General features: G+C 43.3%; 1 protein-coding gene across 6 annotated transcripts in view; it reads left to right on the top strand.

Annotated features, from left to right (window-relative positions):
- Positions 1-14,566, top strand: part of PIAS1 (protein inhibitor of activated STAT 1) — a 62,292-nt gene that overhangs the window by 25,749 nt on the left and 21,977 nt on the right. For 5 of the 6 annotated variants that reach the window (XM_090149185.1, XM_031587883.2, XM_031587882.2 and 2 more), the window contains exon 2: positions 3,295-3,739. In XM_090149185.1, coding sequence (XP_090005311.1) covers positions 3,298-3,739 — 442 coding nt within the window. In that variant the 5' untranslated portion in view covers positions 3,295-3,297. Of the gene's footprint in view, positions 1-3,294; positions 3,740-7,836; positions 7,990-14,566 lie in introns of those variants that run through there. The other variant, XM_031587884.2, reaches the window with a different exon arrangement.

Consider the following 14,566-nt stretch of genomic DNA (forward strand, 5'->3'; position numbering starts at 1 on the left):
TTCCTGGGAAAGTGGTTATTCTGCCTAAATAGCGTTTGTGAAACAAGGGTTTTGTTCTGCGTCATAGGTGCGCTTCTCCAAAGTGGCATGTTTGTTGATGGAGATGTTGTACTGGGTCAGGAGCTGCAGGGCACACACTGACACTGCAGTGTGCACTAAGCAGCCTGTTGTTTTTTGTTTCATGGCCCTACGGTGGATGTCTTGGGTTTTGAAAAGAGAATCACAGAATCACAGAATTGCCAGGGTTGGAAGGGACCTCAAGGATCGTGAATCTCCAACCCCCCTGCCACACGCAGGGCCACCAACCATCCCACCTAATGCTAGACCAGGCTGCCCAGGGCCCCAGCCAATCTTTGGATTGGAGGCTTTGAACACCTCCAGGGATGGGGCATCCACAACCTTCTCTGGGCAGCTGTTCCAGCACCTCACCACTCTCTCGGTAAAGAACTTCCCCCGACATCCAACCTAAATCTCTCTTCCCTCAGCTTAAAACCATTTCCCCTTGTCCTGCTGTCAAAAGAAAAGTGAAGAAAGAAAAGTGTTCCTGTTTGCCTGAGATGTGTCCAGATGTTTTGGTTGGTTAACTTGAACAGTTTTCATATCTGATATGTAGATACAACCTTTAAAAATGCAGCAGCTCTTGAAACAGAGCTGTAGGTAGAAAGTCCTTTCTAATAAGTAGATGCAGGAGGGAAGTCAATGGGTGCCGTAGGGTGATGCCCATGGATTGCTTCAGCATCCTTAAGCTGTTTTTTTTTTTTCTGGACTGTACTGGTTACCTGAAGTAGATGTGGGAAGGATACATCCTTGTTTCCTCAGCCAGCAGCAGTGGTGCAGTGGGAGCAGGATCGAATGGCTGCGTGCCTGCCATCTGGCTGCCAGTGCTGTGGCCCAGATTTGGAAACAAGCAACTGGGAGGTGGGAAAGCAGTGGCTTCATGCAGCGCTTCTGCGGGCCTCCTGCCTGACATGTGCAGTCGGGTGACCTGTGGTGAGGCAGGGAAGTGGCACCCAAGCCTTGGGGGAGGGCACATGGGTGGCGGAGTGCGCGCTGCCAGGCAGGCAGCCCTCGTGACTCACGGCTTCCGTGCAGGAGCACGTGCTTGTGTTGTGCTGTGCTGTTGAGCAGGAAATGTCAGATGGGTGTTTATAGATTAGAGTTACCTTCTGAGCTCTATCGAGAGATTCACAGCAAGTCAAAACTGAGATAAGTTGTGTTTCTGTAGAGCTGGTTTTCACACTTGGAACAGTTTTTCTGCTGTCCTTTCTTCTTGGACTTTAGTTGTTACCTTAGTATGACAGGTACCAAAATGCACAGTACCACCAGAGCACCCCATTGGTTTGATAGCAGGGTTCATCATGCGTGGAACCAGCTTGTGGTCACATTGCTGCCTCACACTGCAGTTCCACAGCGGGTGAACAGCTAAATTAAACAGCACCTGCTTCTGTGCACTAGTGTGAAGTTGGGAGGAATGTGCGTTTACCTGTACTCTAGGTTACCTGTAATTGCAGTTTGCAAACTAGTCTCCAGTCTCTGATTCTGTGTTTAACTTGAACCAGCCTCAATTTTTATTTGTATTTTTACCTGCTACTTGCTTCTGCATTAGGAAGAACTAAACAAGCACTTTATATTGATAAACAGCCAGAAGTAGGGGCAGCTCTCTGCTACAAACTCCTAATACCATTTCTTCATTGGCTCTTTCCAGTTGGTGCATCTGCTAGTGCTCTTAATATTGCAAACAGCGTTTTTCGTGTTCTTCTTTTTAAGGAGTGTTTCAGGGTGGGGAAAACATGAGGAATTTTATTTGTTTTGGTTCAAGAGTCTGGCTGCATGATGGGCCCTGCTGTCTGTGTGCTTATTTCAAACTTCTCCATAAGTTGAGAGATGGAGAGCATCCAAAATTTAGCAGGAGTTTCTCATTTAGCTCAATTATTTCTTATTCCTCTGCATTTTTTTGCAAGCTGGGCCTGTAAGTTTCTAGCAGTACGAGAACATAGTGACGCTGAGACTGCTGCTGAGGAAGTGGTGTTTATAAATGGTGATGGTCACAGACAGAGCCCTTCAGCTGTAACTCCTCATTCTGTTGAAGAAATGTTTGCTGAGCATTACAGTGCTCTTTTGCATGTTTCAGATCTGTTTGTTTCACTTTCCTTTCAGCTGTCAGTGCCTCAGAGTGCAACTGAAATGCCTTGTTCTTCCAAGACACCCCTGTTCTTTGTATGGAAGATCCAACTAGCTGGTGGTAGCGATGGGTTTTAGGCATTTTGCTTTCATGAAATTTCTTGCAAATCCAGAACTCTGCAGGGATATCATTTCAGTTTGTGTCATGGGCTGTGTTATGGTGAATAAGCCACTGACAAGCACTGAAAGAAATTCTGAAATAGAATGCAGACTTGTAAGTTGGCTTTCTGGCTGCTGCCTGATGCGGGGAAGTACTTGGTGTGCACAGGGGATTGCTGGTTGCTCTGCTTTGCATAGTGTGTTTCTCAGTTCCTGGAGAAGTGAAACAGTTTACAAGTCCTACTGGTTTGATTCATTAACTATTGGGGGACAGTGAAAAACTGCTTAAATAAAGATGCTATTTAATAGAAGGCACACTGGGCTTCGTGAACCAAAACAGAACGTGCAGCTCTGATGAGAGAACAGATTGAGGATAAGTGAGGAAATTGAAGCTCGAGGAGTTTCCTTTAACTCAGTAATGATCATGTGGGGCTAGGCAACTCAAATTATAATTACCTCTTTCTATTTCTTTAAGCATCAGTCATTTCTCTCCTTTCCTTTGAACCTGTGTGGAATAGTTAAGCTGCATGGCGAAAGTGAGAGAGGGACTTAGAAGTGAAGTAGGGCCCTGGAGTTAAGTGCTGACACAGCTTTCAAGTGCAAGTAGTGGAGACTTGGATATTGGCAGTGTGCGACTTTTAGTTCCTCCAGCTGCAAGTCAGAAGAATTGTTAACGTTATAGATGTTAGCAGAACACTGACTAGAAAATAGTTATGTGTCCCAATGTTATTTCTTGTACTGACAAGCTGTCCTTGTCTCAGTGTTTTTCCCAGTGTTGCTATCCTGAATTGCCTATGGCAAGTGGAAATCCCTTTAAAAACTGCTCATTACAGACTCTCAAGTAGATGCACCTATCTAGTCCTGTTCTCATTATATTTCAGTTCATTAATGGGAGAAGAGCAGCGGTTGTGTGCCTTCAAGAATGTTCTGCTTAACAAGATTAAGCTACGTTCTGATGTTAGTGCTTAAGATGATGAAACTTGAATACTTATTTTTTGTTTTGTTTCTTTTAAGCAAATGGTTATGAGCCTTAGAGTTTCCGAGCTGCAAGTACTTCTGGGCTACGCAGGGAGGAACAAGCACGGACGAAAACACGAACTTCTCACGAAAGCACTGCATTTGTTAAAGGCTGGCTGCAGTCCTGCTGTACAAATGAAAATCAAAGAACTCTATAGGCGAAGGTTCCCCCAGAAAATCATGACGCCCGCAGACTTATCTCTCTCCAGCGTACACTCAAGCTCCATGCCAGCAACTTTGTCTCCATCTACCATTCCACAGCTCAGTTACGATGGCCACCCCGCCACGTCACCATTGCTCCCCGTTTCGCTTCTGGGACCTAAACATGAACTGGAACTCCCCCACCTCACATCTGCGCTCCACCCTGTCCATCCCGACATCAAACTTCAGAAGTTACCTTTTTACGACTTGTTGGATGAGCTGATAAAACCTACCAGCCTAGGTAAGCTTGCAAACAACGTGCTGTGATAATGTTTGAAGATGGACTTTTTAATAGTAAGGGATGAATTAAGCTGCTAATGCAGTAACTGGTTAAATATTGCATCACAGCAGTGTTTAGAGAATTGCTATTTTTGGTAACTTTGGGAACAGATTGTTCTATGCAGAGAGACATCTTACGTAATGCTCATTAGTTGCTTTAGCTGAGCCATTAAATATGGTTCAAAGTTCCGTTATGTTTAAGGGGTGAGTTTGAAAAAGAAACAATTGAACCTTAGAAAAAGAAACTTTAAAAAAGCAAACAAACTTCACAACTGTTTAACTTTAAAAAAAAAAAAAAAAAAAAAACACGCATAAGAATTCCTCAAAACACAGAGCTTAATTATTAAAAAAAAAAAAAAAAAGTACTCCAACAACCTTGAGTTTGTAAGGCCCACAGAGGTCTTCTCATCTGTGCTGGGAAGGAATGCTGTGCTATTTGCCGTGATTCCTTATGGACTGAACATCCGAGTTTGGGAAGACTTGTGGTTCTTCAGCTGTTGTGGCTTCTTTTCTTTAACAGTTTTTGTACCAAGGTATAAATCACTTGGGTAGCTGCTGAGCACCAGATGATGCTTACAGAGCGTTATGTAACAACGTGGGTTTTTTCTGGCTCTGACTCCACCTTGCATTTGTGAGCACGGCTAACTTTTAATACTACTTCAATGCAATAGTCCTGTTGATTCCTAGAGAGGCTGCTTGTATGTTGGAACCTTCTGCTGTCTTAGAATCCTGGTGAAGGCTCACAGCGAGAAAAGCTAGTAGGAGGGGGAGATGGGAGGTGGTGGGGAGTGAGAAGATTGTCCTTTGCAAAAGAGATTCCTTGTAAGCAGAAGTGAGCAGGTAGTTTACGTTTGTAGCCTGCACTGCCGCAGGGCTGACAGGAGTCTGCTGTGTTAGAGAGTGGTGGTTGTCTGCAGGCTTGTGCAGCACATTGCACAGTTGTGTTTTGTTTTAGCTGCTGAATCTGAGACTCTGTGAGAAAAATAGACGGCTTTTGATAATCTCAGGTTCTGGTTCAGGTATTGTTTTCAAAGGTGTGCTGTGTCTGTTCAGTTCTAGTCTGAAGTCTGATGGATTGATAAGCATTGCAGGCGGTGTTGGTGGTACAGGACAATTAGGTGCTCAGAATGTCTCATCACTTCTACGTTATAACTACTTAAAAATAACACTGTCATTTCAATAAGACATTCCGATGCAGGCGTTATGGTTTGCTTTTAATCCTAGATATGGTAAGAACACTTTTCTGTCAGTGCTGTGCCTGACAAACCAGCCCTGAATTAGGAGATCGTAATTCACGCTCTGTCATTTCTTATTGCTTGAGGAGTTCATGTACAGTAATCTGTTTTTTCCTCTTTGTGGACTCTGAGCGCCAGGGTAAGAAAATGCAAGTGGGTGAAGCTCCAACCAAACAGCTGAAGTAATCTCTGCTCGTTTCAGTTGGTGTAAGGGCTTGTTCCGGGTTTTTGTTTAGCATGTGCATCCTGTGCTGTTTATCTGAGGCAGTACTGTTAAAAAAGCTGTTTCTTCCTGTGCTTTTTGGGAAGAATGTTTCAGTGTCCATGTGTGTGAGAAACGTTTGTTTCCTTTTGTAGTGGAAAGCAATACTCCTGCAGACTGTAAAGTTGCCAGCTCTAAATGTCATAAGGATGTTTTAAAGTAATAGATGTATATGTTGACTGGAGAAGAAAAATAATGATTGGATTAGTAACCAGGGATGTGCAGCTCTGTGCGCTGTCGCAGAATTGCAGGGTGGTTGAGGTGGGAAGGGACCTCTGGGTCCTGCTGGTCCAACCCTTACCCAAGCAGGGGTACACAGAGCAGGGTGTCCCAGGGCCATATCCATGGCAAAACACTCAAAGCCCCTGTGTGTCATCTTCGTTTGTGCATTTACAAATACTCTAATAGAAAAGAGCTTTAAGTGATATTTTTTTAATACTTGCCCTAAATGGTTTGGACATTCTTTTCACTGTGGCAATGCATGGCTTTCCTCAAATATCAAATTTCTTGCTTCTCAGGTTTTGTTTTCAAATGGCAGATGCATACTGTGAACATTCAAAACTTTGTCATTTGGCCAATAGTTTGGGATCTCCTGCTTGCTTTTTCCTGACAGGTTCGTTATGGGATGGCTATAAGAAACCTTTATTTTTTTCTTCATTTCCTTGCACCACGAGAACTAAGAGATGAGCTGCTGAAGAGTTTTTGAATGAATGTCTCTGTTCTTAAAATAGAACCTGTCAGAATGGTAAAAGTACGTGGGGATGAACGCAGACTCCATTGGTTTGAGGATTTTGGATTCTTCTGAAAGAAGTCATTACATATAAATTCAGTAGATCACATCTTTGGATCTGATTCTCTCCTGGTCTTTCCCTATTCAATGTGGGGCTGCTTGAAGGATTGCCTGGAGTAGTCTTCCATCAAGTAGTCTGCCATCAAGAAGTAATTATTAATTTGGAAAACGATAATTTGACAAAGCTTGGGGGAAGGGAGTTGCACAGCAGGGCACTTGAGTATGCATTCTGTATCCAAATATTCTGTGTAAGTAGGCAGTATGCAAGCTAATGTGAATAACAGATAAGGAAATTAAATTTGCTAACTATTATTTTTAATGTCAAGAACAAAAGGAGGAAATGGATGTTACCTTCTTATACTTGCTTCCTCAAAATGTAGCTCTGAACTGCAATAAAATCTGCATGCTGACAGCTAGGTGGGCAGGATTCATTCACAACAGGCAAGAAAATGTAGTGCTTTATCAACCCCCATCCTCTTCACCAGCAGCAGCTGCTGAGGGTCTTGTCTTTAGCATGGCTGGCTGAAATGGCTGTGACAAGCTAACGTTAGAAGTCTGTTGGCTTCTTTATTTCTGTTTTCTCTGCAGCAACCCATAAAACCCCCAGCAGTGAGTAGGATGCTCCCAGAGTTGCCTAACAAGTTGAACGTGTAAACACAGCCCATGCTACTTCAACCTGCTTGTCTCTGAACAGCTGACAGTAGCACCTAGATCCAGGTGGTGATGGGACTGTTCCTGCTGCTCTGCTCACTTAGGTGTCTTGTTTTGCTTCCAAGTGTTCCAACTACGTAACTCCTTTTTGGAGCCTTGTGGCTAGTGCTGCTGGTCATGATTCTGCTGCCTGGGCTGCTGGAGGTGACAGCGTTTCTGTGGTCCTGTGAGGGCTGCCAGTAGCCTCATTTAGCTGAAAGGAAAAGATCTCTCCAAATGGCAGCAGAGCTGTGGAATTTATCCATCTTTTGTTAGTCATCATCCTTGCAACATTGAGAAAGAGCCTGTATTGGATATTTTTGTGTTCGAGCCAATTCAGGATATTCATTGCTTGTTCTGAAGGTGTGTGGTGGTGGATGGATGTGTACCCTGAGCTCTTGCAGCACTAATGAGAAGTGTGAGCACTCTGCCTTGTGCTGAGCAGCCATTTCAAGTGATTATATGCAGGTGTTTTGGAAAAGGAGATCCCATTTGGCCTTGATGAATGTATGAAAACTGCTTATTATTTTGACCTTTTTTTTTTAATAGGAATTCCTTTAAGTTAGAGAATCTTGCTTGTTAGTTTCTTAAGAGAAGCTACAGCTTTCACTTAATTTTATTTTCAGCCTTCAGTCAGTGTACATACACTACTAATTGGTTATTTTTTAAGAATAGGGCCAATTTTCTAAAAGTAACTTCTATCACACCGATAAGATCTCTTGTGTGGTAAAATGTTTACTATGAGATGAGTAATGAGTACCCAAATTCTGCCAGCTTATTATGGAAGGGACGTTAGATTGTTAAACAACATCTTAAAAATACTTCTTGTTATAGCATATGTCATTCCTAATTGCTTTAGCTATGTAGTTGTTCCAAAAAAACATTGTAACTAGGCTACGGGTCTTTGTTTACCTGTGTGTAGTGGAATATTAACTTTTTCTTTTCAATTTAAAGGATGAAGGAGGTTATGGGCTATGCCATTCTGTTTTTATGAAGCTGTCTGGACTCCACGCAGGTGATGGTCCTATGATTTGTTTGCTGTGTTTCCGTGCTAAGTGATGTTTAAAGCACTGAGCCACAGAAATGGGAATTTTGGCCCACGCATCTCAGCCTTCTGGAAGGAGGAGGCAACAATGAGGTGTTCTGGGCATTACCCCACAAAGCAGCACCTCCTGCCTGCCAGCACCCACAGGCTGTCTCCACTGGGCAGAAGGAGCTTCTGTGGCTCTGCTCAGGTTTGTTAGGTCCTGGTGGAATTTCTTCATTTATGGACTATAATAGAGTTTCTCCAGGAAGTCCAGTCTCTCCCCTGGTGCCTGTCCTCAGAAGAGCAGCTCTGGCCTGGTGCTCACTGACTAGCAGTCACGCTCCCAACTTGCATTTACATTGAAACTTCTCTCACGTGTGATTGACCATGGTTATTTGGACATGGCACATTCCTGAAGGCAGAGCTTGCATCTGGTCTGACCAAAATCTTTAGTGTGGCTGTAGTTCAAGTTACAGCTATTAAACAATTAAACAAATCAAAGCAGCTAGAAATCTGGGTTGGAAACTAGAAGAGTTTTGTTTGGCAAGTATTTCACCCTTTCATATATCAACAAGTTGATCTGCTGCTCTGTGCAATCAGAATCATGGTTTATATGAAAGTCACGCTTTTACTGTCTTCTGTGTTTGTTATTTTTTCAAATGTTCTTTGTGGGAGGAAGTTCAGCAAAACCCTGCATTCTCAGCCCAGGCCGCGCTCCGACTTCCGGCTCTGCAGCTTCGGGTTGCGCAAGGAGGAGCTGGAATCTGAACTCTTGTTTGTGTGCTGTGGCAGAGCAGAGCTACGGAGCACTGAAGTTTCTTTTTTGGGCTCCAGTTTTATTTGCATATGGCCTTCTTCAAGTTCACATCTGAAGACTCTTTCCGTAGTTAGTTTCTCTTAACATTTTAAAGTTTTACACAGCTGTGCAGCTCTTGCCTTGCAAGAGGGGGAGTGTAAATGCTTACTGTTCACCTTAGCAGATGATTGTTGGCTCCTCACGTATGGAACTGTGATCACCATGGTCCCAGGACCCTGCAGGATGTGCGTGCTTTCTGATGCCACAGCTGTAATGTGGATGGATCTATAAAGCTACTTTACTTCCCGAGATCAAATTAGGATATCTTTTTGATAATTAAAGCTTTTAGTGGAAGGAATTATGGCAAACCACACTGTTGATTCAAAGTCTGAGTAATCCATGAATAATCAGTGAATAAACCTTGGGGTGGCATCCCACTGAGGTGCTTTGAGGCTTGGAAGTGTAGCTCAGGTATCGTGAGAGGAAGCTGTGCTATACACATATGTGCTTTTAAGATTTCAACTTGCAGCTAAGACATGGATGTCACTTGCCAACAGCATTTCCAGCTTTCGTGCCTTGGAATCTTGATGCTTTAATCTCCCTTATGATGACTTTCAGAAGAAGGTGGTGTGGGTTGCTCTAATTGTAGGAGAGAACTTAGTAGGGGTTCTTATCTGATCATAAATGTTGAACTTCCTTTTTGCCTTTCTTATTAGGATTATAAAACTTAATGCTGTCTTGCTGAGACCAAAAATACGTTAGATTCAGGATAGGCAGTGCTAGCAGCTTGCTTGGAGTGCTTCACTGCTGCTGGTGCTCTTAGGAGCAGAAGCTAAGTTTTTCCAGCCTGAATGGCGGAAGGTGAGTTCTGGGATCTACACTGAGGTGTGTGAGTAAATCAAGGGACTTAAACAGGGCCTGGAGGATCCAGTGATGTTCCTCCCCCAGCAGAGGAGATCTGTGGGCCCAGCAAGAGCAGTGGTGAGAGGTAGGATGGAAAGGGGAGAGTTCTGGTGCTGTTGGTCAGCATTGGCTTGGCCTTGAAGGTCTGCAGGAGTCTGTTGCTCAGAAATGCTGTGATATGTGGCTGATTAAAAATAATAATGCCTAAATATGCATCTAGTTGCACTGGAGGTTCCGGCTGATCTATTCTTTTCATACAATATATAATGAAGTGCTATAAAATAAGTGATATTTATGAATTAATTGTAGCCTTTGGAGTATTTCCAGGCTATTTTCGTATACGTATGTTTAGGCACTGTTTCAAATAATGCTCAGAAGCAATAGGCATAGCTCCACTGGGAGTGGGAAAGGCAGGGAGTAAAGAGGGCTTAACTATTAAAAGCGGTGACTTAAGCCAAGTGGAATCTGGAAATGATCTGAAGAGAGAAATGCTGCAGAGTGACCAGAACCTGAGGTCAGTTTTTCATCGGTTTTAAGCCCAAGAACTCAATGCTGCCATTTCACAGTAATGCCACGTGTTCTCAAGTGCAGTTGTAACCCTTGGGAGTGGGTGAAGAGCTGGCCACTGCTGCCAGGGGAAGAACGACTTGTCTCTTTACAGAAATATCCTTTAGAATCCCAGCGATCCTTTTGAAGAGTTTTGATGTGCTCCTTGGTGTCTGGCCCAGGGTTCTTCTTCAGCTGGGGTTGACTTGGCTCTGGTCATCGGCAGGAGGTTTAGGTTGGATCTAAGGATGACATTCTTCTCAGTGAGGATGGAGAAATAAGGGAGAGGCTGTCCAGGGAAGCTGTGCACACCTCACTCCTAGAGGTGGGCCAAGCCAGGTTGGATGGAGCCTTGGGCAGCCTGCTCTGGGCGTAGGATGGCTGTGTGTAGCGGGCAGCAGGAGCCCAGGGGAGTGGGGTGCTGGGTTTACTGCATTGCTGCTCAGCTGTGGCTGGTGGCAGGGGCTCGGTGCTGAAGGGCTGCGGTTAATAGAAGGGAAGTGTTTGTGTGTAAATGCTTGCATTACCCAGGAGCTTCGTAAATTGTGGTGCTTTTAAAAGGGCAGCGATGTATCCTGAGATGCTGCGAATCTCCTAAACAAGAAACAGCCTCTCATCGTTCCTGTCCTGTGCAGCAGCCTGCTTTCTGCTTTATTAAAAGCACCGTGTGTGTAAATGAGCCCCTTTCTGGATTGGTGTGAGAGGATCTGGGCAAACTCCGTTATGAGGCATCTGGGTATTGTGTTACAGGTTCCCTGGCTTCCACTGCAACTGAGCGTGATTCAAAGCCTGTCTGAATTTTACCTTTTAAAAAGGTAAATGTTTTCTGTGCCTTAATCTGAATGCAGCAATTTTTGCCTTAGCTTGGAGCCGGTATATTACATTTTCAGTGGTGGTACTTGAAAGGAGATGGAGCATAAACTGATACAATGCCTTCTGTAGCTGAAAAGAATAAAAAAGCAAAATGTCTGTCTCGCAACAAAATGAAGTATCTTACGTGTTTAGGGAAGACACATAAATATTTATGTGTTGGATTGACATCTTCTATAGTGTTTGGGTTTTACTGGTCAATATTTTGACAAATGTAACTGATGAAAATGATGTACTCTATTAGCTTAGTGAATGCCCAATTAACACCTCTTGTTCGGCTTACAGCATCGAGCAAAAATTTGCTGTAGTCCTGATGCTTAACTATTCCTGCTTTCAGAAATAAACATGCTACTATTGCATACGACTGGTCAAAGGCCAATTCACTGATGGCTTTTCTTGTCTCCAGCTAAGGTAGAGTATAAAATGTAAGCTTAATTTTAGTCCAGATACGTTTCTGCATTACAAAATAGCGTATTCCCTCTGTAATCAGCTGGGTGAGCATTAACCTTAGCACACTGACAGCTCGATGGCCAGCTGCTGTTGCATCGGGAAGCATCCCCACGTCGACGGCGTAATGACCTGAGCTTCATTAAAGGTTTGAAGGTGTCTGCTTTTGAATGGAAACTTAGAGCAGCTTTTTCTCGAGGCAGCAAGAGGTATTTTACTGCAGAAAGATTGCGTGGCTATTTTTAGCCCTGGGTACTGGTGAGGTGGAACAGAATATTTTTAGAGCTGTAGAAAACGCAGCCACTCGAGCTGCCTTCTTTCATTCTAATGCCATGGACTTTTTTTTGTCAAAATAGAGTAGAACTGGTAGGAAACGTTTTTTTACGTGTCATTATGAAACGTTTTTTATGTGTCATTATTATTAGTTATGCTCATTATCTTTTTAATATAAATACTTACATAGAATTTGAAGTGTTTTAGTCCTGTGGATAGCACTCCAAAGTATTAAGATGGTTTTTGCTCCAACTTTGAAAACTCATTACTCGTGTGAAACAGTCAATAAAAATGCAACAAGCAAGGTGTAATAGGGGCGCTCCCGATATGTACCAACCCCATCTGCTGTTTGGATCATTACTGGAGTGAAGAACGTGAAATAATTCAGCAGGCTGTGCTAGTAGTGAACAGGTAAGAGAAACCACTTGGAAAAAGAAGTGCTGCACTGCAGTTTTATGCAGCTCCGTGTGTCTCCTGCTAACATCAGGCCCAGGTGTGCTTAAAAGAGAATGTGCGTTTTGCTCATTGCCTTCTCTGGATTCTAAGCTGGGTGAATTAAGTAGTAGTGAATAGTTGGCTCCAACACCTCCTCAAAAACAGAGATTGCTGGAACAGGAGTAGTGGGTTTCCATATTGCTTGTCTGAAGGTCTTCTGGTTGACATCCATTTAATTACACAAATTTACGTGGAAAGATTGTTATTATCCACATTCAAGCATCTACCTTTTCCAATGTCTGAATAATTCACATGAGTTGTTAGCAGTAATACTCGCCATGCATGGCATTCCTTGAAATTATTGTGTGCACGTGGAGCAGAAAATATCTAGTAGACATTTGTGCTTGGTACCTCTTTTCTGAGATGTGAAGGAAAATGGCCTACAAAGTAATCCTCTGAGCTCTGCCATTCAAAATGTGCAAAAGAAAAGGTTATAAAGCTTAATAATTTATAATTGTGAGGGGAAAAATGTGTTTCTGGCAACTTTCGTAAGAATTTTTGTATTAACTGTCTTGGCTGTGTTCCAGCTTTATCAGATTATAAATTCTATTTTAATCTGCTCAGTTGTCAGCTGGAGATCTTTCTGCCTCCCTTTGTTAAATAAAAGCTATTTGCAAGGCGTGGTTGGATGTTTTTAGCCATGAAAACGATTTTCTTATATAAAACTGTATTTGCATATTTCTAGTTGTAATCGAATTCCAGAACTCTGAAAATAAACAATGTGTTTATCTGGTCAGGGTCTGTTTGACTCTCCTAAACCCAGCAGATCTGCCAGATGAATTGGGAGAAGTCTGCTGGCTTTTCTGCACTCTTAATTTCCTGGCTTCCAAAATCACTTCCACGAGAAACACAAACTCCTTACAAACAAGGCAGTTTGTGTTGTCACAGATGAGCTTGGGAGCCTTGCACTTAGACATGGAGCTGCTAAATTAGCTCCCTTTGATTTGTTTTGTTGAAATTTTCATGCATCGTTTGTAGGATAAGTAGATCTAGAAATAATAGATAAGGTTATAAAAAGATATGAGAAAACATATGGGAGATCAGAGAAAACCACAAAGTAGAAAAACATTTCTCATTTCCCTCTCAGAAGATGCTTCAGTTTGGTTGCAGCCCCCCCTTTCCTCCTGTACAAGGGGGTGAGAACACATCAACACCTCCTCCCATCCTCCTCCCTGCTTCTGTCCCTGCAGCATTGTCACCCATACATTCTCCTCTTACAAAGAAATGACCAAAAAAAAGAAAAAGCTACCAAATCTTAGTTCTGCTTTCCAGTGGCACACGAGGTGGCCAAAATAAATAAACGATGGGCCTATAAACTTGCCCTTTTCCCAGCTGCTAGTAAGGCTGGGGCTGTGTCCCATGGCTCAGAGCCTGGCTTTGGATCTTGGGTGCTGGGATGTCTTCCCTCTGCTTGCATTGCTCAATCTGTCAAGGGTTTTGCATTCTTTGAAGATTAGCTTTTACATTATCTCTCTTTAATTAACAAGTTGCTGCTTCTTCCCAATCTGACCTTGCTCCTGTGTGATAGCTTGTACGCAGAAACAGCGTCCTGAAAACACTGCAAGTGGATATTAGCACTGCTTTACAGCTGGGGAGGGTTGAGCAGCGTATGATGCAGTGCACCTCTGACCACTGGGGACCATCAGCTCATAGACTTCTGCTTCCATTTATTGGGATGAGTGTGTGTGAGGGTGATAGCCAGCCCAGGTGGAGGTGCTGGAGGCTTTCTTGTGCTGTGAGCCTCAGCTGGCAATGTTAGAAATGCCCTGCATATAAGTGTTTCTTCAGATAACTTAATGCTTATAACAATAGCTAATATTTTTACGAAAATTCTTGTGCAGCATGTACTACCAATCTTGTCCACCAGCTTTGGTGCAACCGATCCATGAGCAGCACGTGGTTGTTGCATGGAGTGCAGTAAAATGCACAGGGCTTGCAGCATTGTTGAACAGAGAAAGTACAAATGTCACGTAGTGAAATTGCTGCTGTTAGTATTTACACCAGGTTGGCCACTATTGTGTTGCTGGCCCCAGCCTACCACATGCTGGCTTCAAGGGAGAATCTGGGGTATCACCCTGAAGTTGTCACTCATCTGTTACTCAAGGATGAGACAGGGCACGTTTTGGAGTAAATCAGAAATGATACATTTGAGCGCTCAGAACCAGAGTTGTTCGTAACCTCGTGCCATTATTAAGAGCAGAACTGAATGGTGAACTCATCAGTACGTGTGTTGGAGTGAAAGCTGTAACCCGTTGGCCATTTCTGCATGGAGGTGATGTGGGCTCCTGTTTGTTTCAGGCCGTTTCCTTCGCTTTGGATGCAGTCAGGCTTTGTGTCACTGTCCCCCCCCGGGGGAGGGAGTGCCTTCAGAGCACTATTTTAGAGGTGCTTAACGTTTCTTTGATTTTTCAGCAGGTGCATTAATTCTTAAACACTGTTTGTGTTGTTGTGGAGT

The sequence above is a fragment of the Phasianus colchicus genome, chromosome 12 (genome assembly GCF_987193195.1).
Source record: "Phasianus colchicus chromosome 12, bPhaCol1.hap1.1, whole genome shotgun sequence".
Lineage (NCBI taxonomy): Eukaryota > Metazoa > Chordata > Aves > Galliformes > Phasianidae > Phasianus > Phasianus colchicus.